The sequence below is a fragment of the Adiantum capillus-veneris genome, chromosome 14 (assembly GCF_014529385.1).
Source record: "Adiantum capillus-veneris isolate H3 chromosome 14, ASM1452938v2, whole genome shotgun sequence".
Taxonomy (NCBI): domain Eukaryota; kingdom Viridiplantae; phylum Streptophyta; class Polypodiopsida; order Polypodiales; family Pteridaceae; genus Adiantum; species Adiantum capillus-veneris.
Window position 1 is genome coordinate 148,696,150 of NC_140944.1, and position 10,887 is coordinate 148,707,036.

The following is a 10,887-nucleotide window of genomic DNA, read 5'->3' on the forward strand; positions in this document are numbered from 1 at the left end:
ATGGGCTAACCATCTCACCCGTGCGCACAAGTTCTTATCTTAGATCGTTTTTATTGAATTTTATTATTAAAACATAAACTGTTCGGGTTTAATTCGTGGTCGGATTTAATTTTTAAGTGTATATCTACGACTGCGATCTCCTTCATTTTTGTGCGCGAATTTCTTTGCTATGTGCTACTTAGTCCTGAGTGCAAGCGAGTCCAGCTGCCCGCGTAGAGACTGGGTCAGTGCACTTCTTCCCCGCCACACAATACTATTGAGGCACACTACTGTGGGAGTGAAAGGCCAGGGGGCCTCCCACTATCAGAGGCGCAAAAGTTAAACATTAAGACATTGTGTGTATGTATGTGTTACACAGAGAAGTAGAGAGGAGTAGATACACAGAGGAAGAGAGAGACGCGAGACACGATAGCGTGTGAATGATTGGTTGTGTTGTTTGATTGATTACAAGGTAGTTAAATAGGCTTGTGACGTGAGGTTTGAATGTGTACTCACATCTCTTGAATTCTCGAGGCATTAGGCTGGAGTTAATTATTTTTAATTCCAATATCCCCCCTCAACTAAATGCCGAGAGAAGGATTTTATTGTGTATGAGAAGTGCCTAGATGGGTTGGTAAGTGCTTTCTGTTTTTGGTTCCATCAAACGATGGAGGTGCATGAAAGAAAAATTTTACTTTAGCTTTCAATTGGGTTTTCTGCACAATCAATCAGGTTCAAGCGGAAAGGTGTTAAGTGGAAATGTTCGATGTCGGGGTTTCATCTCGATTCTCGCACGAGAATCAAGTTCTTCAACTGCATGTTGAGATCGAATGACTTTCTTCAATTGATCCCCCCTTCGACCGAAAACATGTGCATTAGATTTTGCTTCAGATTGGCTTTTGGTGAAGAAGATAAGTAGGAGTCCAAGTATTTGAGCATGATGAAGACTTTGGACCATTGGAAGGATCGTCACGTCGATGATTTTGAATTCCAAAATTGCGGCACAATGTTGGCTTTCGCTTGCGAGAAGTGCGACAGCAATAGTTGCAAATGGGGACTCTGTCATAGCATTCGCAAACATCCATCTTTGAGATTTGTATTGCCATATTTTCATAGAGGCCATCACTTTGGAGACGGTTACCATATAGGCCATCATCTGTCAGCTTCATCTTTTTTATTATCAGCAGGTTCATACTTGGCTGCATCATTCAAGGTGGGTACTTCATCACCAGGACTGGATGTGAGACAGGTACATCAGCATTTTCATCTGCAGTAGGGGTAGGGACTTCATCTTCCTTTTCATCTTCTGCATCGGCTGCAGGTTCATTGTCCGGCAAACAGGTCGGCTTCTCGACATGTATTAGCTATTGATTGCGGCTGCACGTCTGCATGAAGTTGGGCAATAGCAGGTCCATCTGCAAAGGGAAATTGCACTCGAAATTGCCTACTTTGAAAGTCATGTCTGGCATCACCATCATTGGCGGAAATTGTGGCTATATCAGGGTTGACGGCAGTGCCGGTTGTTGCAGGGTTGGTGCCACTTGTGGTTGCCGAAATGGCTGCATTGTTGGAGGCTACACTGGCGGCAGATGAGAAACTGGTCGCAGCAGAAGTTATGGCAGCGTTGGCGTCAGCAAGGGCATCTGGTTTGTCCATTGATTCAGAAGCATAAAACCTTTCGAACATGGCGAGGATTCTCTCAGGAGAATGATGCGCATTGGTTGGAGTTGGGCATCCAGCAGCGGGATTTATTTGAGTAGTAGAAAGAGGGACTTGGAAAGTCGCTTGCAGAGGGGCTGCCCTATTGCCTTCAGCAGCACCGCAGAGAGTGTGATTAGAGAAATCATCACTATTGCCAACAATGGGCAAGAATTGCAGGGCTCTCTCATTGCGTGCAGGCTGCAGGTGCAGCGTGGCGATTGTTGAAGCCTCGTGCATGGTGCAATGCAGGGTATCGTCGACAGACTAAGGCTGCAGCAGGTCCCGGACCCGACGATTGATACCATGTTGACAGGATGGCCCAGGAGGGCGTACACTATCAGAGGCGTAGAAGTTAAACATTAAGACATTGTGTGTATGTGTGTGTTACACAGAGAAGTAGAGAGGAGCAGATACACAGAGGAAGAGAGAGACGCGAGACACGAGAGGGTGAATGATTGGTTGTGTTGTTTGATTGATTACAAGGTAGTTAAATAGGCTTGTGACGTGAGGGTTGAATGGGTACTCACGTCTCTTGAATTCTCGAGGCATTAGGCTAGAGTTAATTATTTTTAATTCCAATAACTACTACCCCTACGCAAGAGTACAGTGATAGAGTTGAGGAGTCCTGAGGGCGAGTGAGTCCAGCTGCCCGCGTAGAGACTGGGTCAGTGCACTTCTTCCCCGCTACACAGTACTGTTGAGGCACACTAATACCCCCACGCAAGAGTACAGTGATAGTGTTGAGGTTGCAAGACACCCACACACACACACGCAGTGCGCACATACACACTCACTCACTCCTCCTTTTCTTGCCAAACTCCAATTACATCCTGCAAGCATGCTGCACCACTCAGACATGAGCCTCTCCCCCCAGCATGATGTTTTTCTATCTCACAGCGGTGCACAGAAGGGCTTCGTCACGGATCTCTGTCGCGAACTCAAGAGCTGTGGCTTCCTCCCCTTCTTTGACAAGAATCGCGACAGCCTGCCTCTGGCCGAAAGCTTCCCCCGACACATTTTTGCTGCTGCCTCCACTTGTAGCCTAGCTTTGGTTATTCTGTCAGATGAGTACTTGTCTTCTAGGTGGCCCACGATTGAGCTCTGTGAATTCTTCAAAAACAGTCCTAAGGTCAAGATCCTTCCCAACTTCTTTGACCTCTCTCCTTCTGACCTGAAGAAAAAGAAGAGCAACAAGAGAAAGTGGGTAAATAAGTGGAAGTCCTTTGCTAAATCAAATTCTCGTATCGTCGTCTCCCACTGGAAAGAGGCTCTGAAGTATTTGTGCTCAATAAATGGTGTCATCTATGGCGGCACTGCTATAGAGGGAGAGCAGAGCTTCATAGAAAGGATCATAGAAAGCATTCGGACTGTTGTGCCACTAAGCAATATTTATTGTGGGAGTGAAAGGCCAAGGGGCCTCCCACTGGGCCTCCCACTATCAGAGGCGTAGAAGTTAAACATTAAGACATTGTGTGTGTGTGTGTGTTACACAGAGAAGGAGAGAGAGAAAGATACACAGAGGTAGAGAGAGACACAGAGATAAGTGGTTAAGTAGTTGCATTGATTCGCGTGTATTGATCTGGTTACAACAGGGTTCTTCATATAGAAACTGAGTGGGTGTGATTTGAAGAGGTGTGGTGCCTCTTGGTGTTACAAGGCATGACAACTGGATTAATATTTATTTATTCCAACATCCCCCCCATCCTAATGCCTCCAGAATTCAAGAGACGTGAGTACCCATTCAAACCTCACGTCACAAGCCTATTTAACTACCCTGTGATCTATCAAACATCACAACCAATCATTCAGACCCTATCGTGTCATACCTCGTGACACCAAGAGGCACCACACCTCTTCAAATCACACCCACTCAGTTTCTATATGAAGAACCCCGTTGTAACCAAATCAATACACGCAAATCAATGCAACTACTTAACCACCTATCTTTGCGTCTCTCTCTCTCTCTCTCTCTCTCTCTCTCTCTCTCTCTCTCTCTCCTATGAATACACACTAATGTAATCAAACATACTTCCTTGTGCCTCTGATAGTGGGAGGCAACCTGGCCTTCCTCTCCCACATGGTATCAATCGCCAGTATTCTCCTCTCCATGCTTATGACGCTGCCTCTTCTTGTCCATACCCTGAATGCTCGCAAGATCTTATTGGCCCCTGGTAAGCAGGTTCGGCGCGTCATCCTGAAGCACCATGCCCAACTTCCAGCCCTTTCGGCCCTGCCATTCCTGCGCGCACTAGCCGAGCGTCGCTTAATCTTGCGCCTGCCAAATGCCTGTGCAGATGACTCCTCAACCTGCAAAGCCCAGCCAGTCCCACGACTTGCCTCTTTCAATGCTGCTCTGGCTGAGCCTAACCAAGGAACCAATCAAGGCCTCCTTCATGCGCCTAATATAGCCAACTCTTTCGAATTGAAGAACCTGAAGAAAGAGGCCGCCTCCCAAACATCGGCTCCTAAAGATGCCCAATACTCACATGGCGGCCCCCTCTTCTGCAAATGTCTTGAAGCTTCTGCGCTTGGCACGGAAGCCTTCTCAAACATGCCCTGCCTCTGCCTTGATTCACACAAGTGTCAATATGCTGCGGCTCTCTCCAGAGGTGATTTTCAAACGCTTGCAAATGACTCTGCGGTCGAGGTCTTGCCGACTGATGCAGATGAAGTTGTTCCTGCTGCAGCCCATGATGAGGAAGTAATTATAACCACCTTCCTTGGATCCCTGATGGAGCCCCTACATCCAACAGATGGAGTCGACCTTGCTGCTACTGAAATAAAGGCAGAATCTGATGCAGACACCATTGAAGAAGATGATGAACGACGTCTAACATGCGGCTGCCACGAGCCAGATCCTGCTGTTTTACCCCTTTTGGCAGCCGATGTTCAATTCTGACTCTTGCATGAACCTGTTCCTGCTGTTGCCATGCATGTAGCGGCTACTCCAGCAAATGATGTTAATGAACTACAACTTGCAATCGACCACCCTGCACCTGTTGAAGAATCCACTTTGATACCTCAATTTGTGCCAGCAGAGGTATTATCAATGTTTGCAGACGATGGCCTACAAGGTTCCCGTCTCTTGGTTAACTTCTTGGGTCTGATCATCCCAACTCTTTGCAAGGCAGTGGTCTCTCATGTTCCATGGGCTTTCTATCCCATCTGCAGGGTTGATGATGCGGATCGAGATGAAGATCCAGTAATCGCAGCACAGTGTTTCCCACGTTTGATGGAAGTTCTCAGCAGAGCTCCTTCTCTTTATACATTGGACATTTCTCGGGCTTATGATGCTATGCCTTTTCATGCTGAGAACCTCTCTTCTCCTGAAGCAGTTTCCACTTCTTTCCCTGCTCGGTCCCATGCCAGCACTGTTTCTACTCCCAGAGCTGCAGTTGACAATGAAGCGGAAGCTGCCCAAATTTTGGTGTTTCTTGATGTCTTGCAGAACTTGATTTATGCTCCTTATCCTATGGTCAAGGTTCTACCCTTTTCAATGGTGCAATCATTGCAATGTTTGAGAACAGCCCAAGCCCAAATGAAATCCTACAGCACCAACTCACAAAGCCATTTTGAAGGCTCACTTGGTGCAAATGGAGCAGTCCTAACACATGCAGATGACATTGTTAAAGAAATGGTGGCAACATTCGTTCTCTTGCTTCTAACCCTTCCTGTTTCCGTGCATTCAACAAGTTTTAGTTGAAGGGGCGAAAGCTACATGAGTCGACCTCAACTTGTCTCATGTAAGATGGAATACCAAATTGATGCTGATTCTCGTGCCAGATTCAAGATGAAACCTTGCCATCAAATGTTCACCTTCAACTCTTTCCTGATTGATCCTGGTTGATGAAGAGTCTATGCTCACTTTCAAGCTAGACTAGTATTTTATTTTGTGCACCTCCATCCCTTGATGGAACAAAAACAGAAAGCACTTTCCAACCTATCTAGGCACTTCTCATGCACAATAATCTCTCTTGGCATTCAACTGAGGGGGGATGTTGGAATAAATAAATAATCCAGTTGTCATGCCTCGTGACACCAAGAGGCACCACACCTCTTCAAATCACACCTACTCAGTTTCTATATGAAGAACCATGTTGTCACCAGATCAATACACGCGAATCAACGCAACTACTTAACCACCTCTCTCTGCGTCTCTCTCTCTCTGTCTTCTCTGAATACACACTAATGTAATCAAACATGCTTCCTTGTGCCTCTGATAGTGGGAGGCCTCGTGGCCTTCCTCTCCCACATTTATGACACTAGCGATTATATGCAAGGAGGCGATCGTCTTCTTTGGGCAAGTTTCTCACTAGTCAATGTACATCATTTTCACTTTCTTCGGTTAATTAAGTTAAGTGGCTTACTTTGACTCCTCCACTAACTAAATGTTGCAGATTATTCTAAAAAAGTTTGGAGAGATGGAGTCAGGCGGGGAGCACGGACGGGAACATAAACCCCTAATTAATGAGGGCCCATCTACTGCAAATTCTCTAGCATTTATCTTGGGCATTTACGGACTTCCTGGAAGCGGAAAGTCTACTTTATGCAGAAGCTTGCACGGACATTTCTCTCGTCGATATCCTGCTGGAAAATGCCTCTACTTGAATCTTCCAACCAATCCCAACGATTCAGATCTCCTGAATGAAATAAGTCGCACCTTCGATCTCCCCACATCAGTAGCGCACATTGATCAGGTAAATCGCAGTTGGGCTCTCCCATCATCTTCATTTGATGCTATGCATGCTGTTCATCAAGGACGTAGTCTCGTACGTGGCAACCTTATGCAATACTTGAATTGGATAGACGAATCTACGAAGTATGACATAAGATTAAGCACTAATTGCATACACCACACATTGTTTGCTCTAATTTTACTGCTAAACTTGATTGTGAGGTGTAGGTGATGTCTCTATTAAAGAATCATTCGCTAGCTAGGAAGTCCATCTTTTTAGGGGTGGACAACATCTGTGACAAGTCATGTGAAGTAGTGCGAAGAATCCTCCATTCCGTCATGGGGCCAGGTAGCAGAATAGTCATGGTAGCTCACACACTTGAACTTTTAAAGCCAGCACTACCTGTCAGTCCACTTCCGGGACATGAACGATTGACTTGCATATGTGACACTATTCCCATGCCCACCATAAATGAAGAGGAAGCAACAAACCTCTTGATAGCACAGGGATGTGGCATTACGGCCGGACGGCAGCAATTCGATCTCATGAAAGAGAAGGACAAAGGTTGAGGGTTGTGCGCTTTTCTGGTTTTCGCGATGCGAAGTACTCTAACAACCGATTGTTGTACTTACCTTTGGTGGTAAAGGCAATGGGTGTCATGCTTGCAAGGTATGAGGACGACATAGGTGGATGGGCACGTGGTCAGGAGAAGTTTTGGAGCTCACTTGATGATGAAAATCTGAAGGTATATAGGGACAGTGTGGTTTACGAGCTTATTTGGGAGAGCTTCAAGCACTCACTAGATGAACAGCTACAATTACTGTTTGTAGATGTGGCTCTCTATCTTCAACCTTCGAGAGTCCGTGAATTTCATACAGCTTGTTCCATTCTCGGCTCCATGCATGGAGAAGATGACGCAGAAATAAACAAACGGGTTCGTTGCATTGATAATTGTTTTAGCCTTTGTCCCATCAATCTCTTTTCTTGTTTGGTTTTGTATAAGCTGGTGTGACTCAATTCTTATATGACATCTCATGCATTTGGCAGTTGAAAGATCTCAAAAGGCTGTGCTTCATCGACAGTGGAAGCATATATGGTGGTATCTTTGTCCATGATGTGTATGTGGAGTTTGCCAAGAGTATCCAGAGGAAGGGAATCATGATGTGTTCGTGGTCATATCTATGGAATGAAGACATCCAGTGGGACAAAGGAGATGTGGGATTAATGGAGCTGGCCGAGGAGAAGAATGCGCAAAGGCCTGTAAGAGCCATCACTTTTGAAGTGAAAGAGGGGTGTGAGAGGATTATTTTGAAGGGCTTCTCAAGCCTGAAAGCTCTTGTTCTGAGACAGTGTGAATCGTTGGTGGCATTGCGGATGGCAGGTTTAACCTCTCTTGCGATTCTGGACATCACAGGCTATGATCAAGTGCCACCAAGGCTGGAGTGCTTTGATGATGACCCTTATGCTTCTGTGCGGAATGTGAAAAGGTTTATTCTGCAACCTGCACTTGCAGTAGGTAGTGTCACTAAGAAGCAGCAGGAACGGGACGTGGATCTGTCGTACCTGGATTATACTTGGGCAGCTCCATCTTGAATACATTGCTCCACGGCATGCAGATGCTTAATTATGTCCCAGCTTTTGTGAAGAGGCCATGGAGCTTGGAGCTTGCAAAACACATGACAGGATTGCGGGTGTTACGATTGGAGGGAACAGGTGTGCCGAATTTAGAGGACATGGGCAGCTGCAGATGGTCGCATTTGCAGGAGCTTCATGTGTGAGAAGAGTTCCTGGAAGGGATTATGCTTGGTACTCTCCCAGCTCTAAGGAAGTTTCACTCTTATTGAAACCAGAAGACAATTGCTGGTGGAGGGCAAAGACATACTGAAGGGATGCCCGGCCTTGCAGGACGTGGATGTGACTTCTGACCTTTTTAATAACGTCAAACTAATGAAACCAACTTGGAGGGGCCTACGGAAGCTAAGTCTGTCCGGTGTCACGTTTGCCATGGAGCTTGAAGATGCAATCGCATCCGCAGCGCACACTCTCGAGCAACTAAAGATTGAGCATTGTGGCAAGATTGAGAGAGTGAATATCTCTGCCGGGCAGCTTCCGAGCCTCACGCATCTCACCATCCGCCGTTGTCCAGCGGTCGTGGAGGTCAACTTTGGGTCGCAGGCCCTTCCTTCCGAGCTTGACGAGCCTGCAAGTGTTCGCTGTGTCCGAGATGTGTGTTCTGAGTGGGCTTGAGGAATTGAGGCTGCTACAGGAATTAGAACTAGATTGTTGCTCAATGCTGCAGCCCAGCAGCTGTACTCTTACTGGTTTGGTTCGCTTGAAAGAATTGAGACTTCGGCAGCTGCAGCCTTGTGCGTGGAAGTTGCATAGAGCCCTGGATTTCAATAGTGCCGGATTTGAGGGGTTGAGCAACTTGGAGAGGCTGCAGATTGCTGCAGTGGACATGAACCGTAGAACGGCCCCCATCAACCTTGCAAGCCTGACAAATTTGGTGAATTTGACGACTGATGGAGCACTGTTGCTGGAGGGCGTGCACAGCCTACGTAGGTTGGAAATTCTCTACCTAGGTTGGAAAGTCTCTACAGAGGAGCACTATATCTGGATGCGGCCTGAGCTGGGTACCTTCCACTTGGACAAATTTCCAGCAAAGCAGCTCAGGACGTTATGGATAATCGGAGTCCAACACTTAAGGCGATTGGCTGGCATTGAGTGCCTCATCCATCTTAAAAATTTTCATTTGAGGGAATGTCCGCTACTGGAGGAGCTGCCTTCCTTGCACGCCCTGCGTGACATGAGAGATTTCGAAATAACAGAGTGTGAAAAGCTCAAAGCTGTGCAAGGGTGTGATGAAATGAGAAACCTGGTGCGGGTAATTTTCTACGAGTGTCAGAGCATGGAGCAGCTGCCATTCAAGGACATGTATGCGCTCGGGTGCACTCATCCTCACTTGACAATTCTCCACGTCAGCGGCTGCGGGTTCCCGACGGATACATTCAAAAGAGAGCTGCTGATGGATTGGCCGGCACGGGTGACAATTCTTTTGGGGCGGGCCTTGCTATATCAGTTAATCTGGGAATGGATGTCTGATCGTTCGTCTTCAGAGGTAATAAGATGTATTTAGTTTTTCTGTCTACAAATATATATATATATATATATATATATATATTATTTTTTTATTTTTTTTTTATTTATTGTGCGAGCGCGTGAGGATTATATATTTGTGTGTGTACAGGTGAGAAAGGAAGGGTTGGAGGAGGCCATAGTCTCATATGCTTGCTCTCGCTATTCACTCTTTTCCCTGCTCACGATTTCCTTGATTTAGAAACTTCTCGTGCGTGGAGCATACTTGCGAAACGCGCAGTTGCAGGCAAGCTAAAGAAGGGTCTCCTCACCCCCTCACTGCTTGCTTACCTTTCTAAACGTGTCCAAGGTGACGGAATTGATTGGTTCTATAAACAAGAAATAAGATCAAATGTGAAAAGCTTGCTCACACTATCTTATGAGTATGGGGTACCCAGCTGTAAAATATGAGAAAATCTCCCCTTAAAAGAGAATATGCGTTTTCGAGCGCAGAGAGCGTGAGAGAAGGTCGCGCACGAGCAAATGGCAGAAGCTAATGGCCATGGACCAATGCAGCGGCGGCAGAAGCTGATGGCCATGCTCTGTAGCAAAAGCCTCGAGCGCAGGTCACGAGCTTTAGGCAACTGCATGGGAGGCAAGTGTCGCGTGCAAGAGAGCAGCTCATGCTACAGCCCCGTAGCCTTGCAGGGCAGCGACAATGCCGATGCAGATTCCTGCATACAGAAGACGTGCAGAAGCGTGACGCAATCTTTTTTTGAGATTAATGTGCAACCCGTTCTGCATATGAAAGCAGTTGTCCTTGTGGTTTACGGTGCCTTGAAGTGTGTCATTCATTGCTATCTGCGCATATTCGAACCTCAGGCTCCCTTTTGGAAGGTCCTTGTAAAGGGATATTGGGCGAGGCAAATGCGCTCAATTCCAAGGATTCGGAAGAATCTTGGAACAAATGAATAAAATGAAACTAGAGCCAGGAGAGAGAGGGTAAGACCATCCTTTTTTACACTTTTTGGCCTCTCCCAAGGGCTAAGATCTTAGTGATGTCTTACCTTCTTTACGTGTCTTAAAGGGCCAAGACCTTAGTGATGTTTCCTCTCCTTTTTGGCTTCTAAAAGAAACCCTTAGTGTTGGATTGGGTTAGGGTGACTTTCATAGTTTTCACGTCTCGAAGGGCCAAGACCTTAGTGATGCTTCCTCTCCTTTTTGGCTTCTAAAAGAAACCCTTAGTGTTGGATTGGGTTAGGGTGACTTTCATAGTTTTCACTGCATGATAAAGACTTACCTTTCATTTCACATCCTATCTTTACTTTTCTTGCATTCTAATTTCTATTGTTTTAGAATGCTAGGTAGCATTTACTTCCTCTGCATGCTTGAAAATGACTTTAGAGATCAAAACATTAAACAAAATATTCATAGGAGTTGGATCTTATGATGCAGT

General features: G+C 46.1%; 1 protein-coding gene and 2 pseudogenes across 2 annotated transcripts; 2 read left to right on the plus strand and 1 right to left on the minus strand.

The window, feature by feature from the left end:
- Nucleotides 1-1,132: 1,132 nt before the first annotated feature.
- Nucleotides 1,133-2,105, minus strand: LOC147443335 (uncharacterized). Its single transcript, XM_086529841.1, has one exon. It carries the CDS (start codon nucleotides 1,915-1,917, stop codon nucleotides 1,303-1,305), a length of 615 nt encoding a protein of 204 aa, XP_086385967.1. The 5' UTR covers nucleotides 1,918-2,105; the 3' UTR covers nucleotides 1,133-1,302.
- Nucleotides 2,106-2,536: 431 nt separating this feature from the next.
- LOC147443336 (uncharacterized) lies at nucleotides 2,537-9,902 on the plus strand (annotated as a pseudogene). The gene is made up of 6 exons (XR_015190273.1): nucleotides 2,537-3,080; nucleotides 5,910-5,980; nucleotides 6,078-6,377; nucleotides 6,584-7,290; nucleotides 7,404-9,474; nucleotides 9,604-9,902. The product of XR_015190273.1 is annotated as an uncharacterized LOC147443336 (transcript).
- Nucleotides 3,703-4,886, plus strand: LOC147443337 (uncharacterized; annotated as a pseudogene).
- Nucleotides 9,903-10,887: the final 985 nt, after the last annotated feature.

What these genes read in the sequence shown, in the direction of transcription:
- LOC147443335 (XM_086529841.1), bottom strand. Translation starts at nt 1,917, where the DNA reads ATGCACGAGGCTTCAACAATCGCCACGCTGCACCTGCAGCCTGCACGC.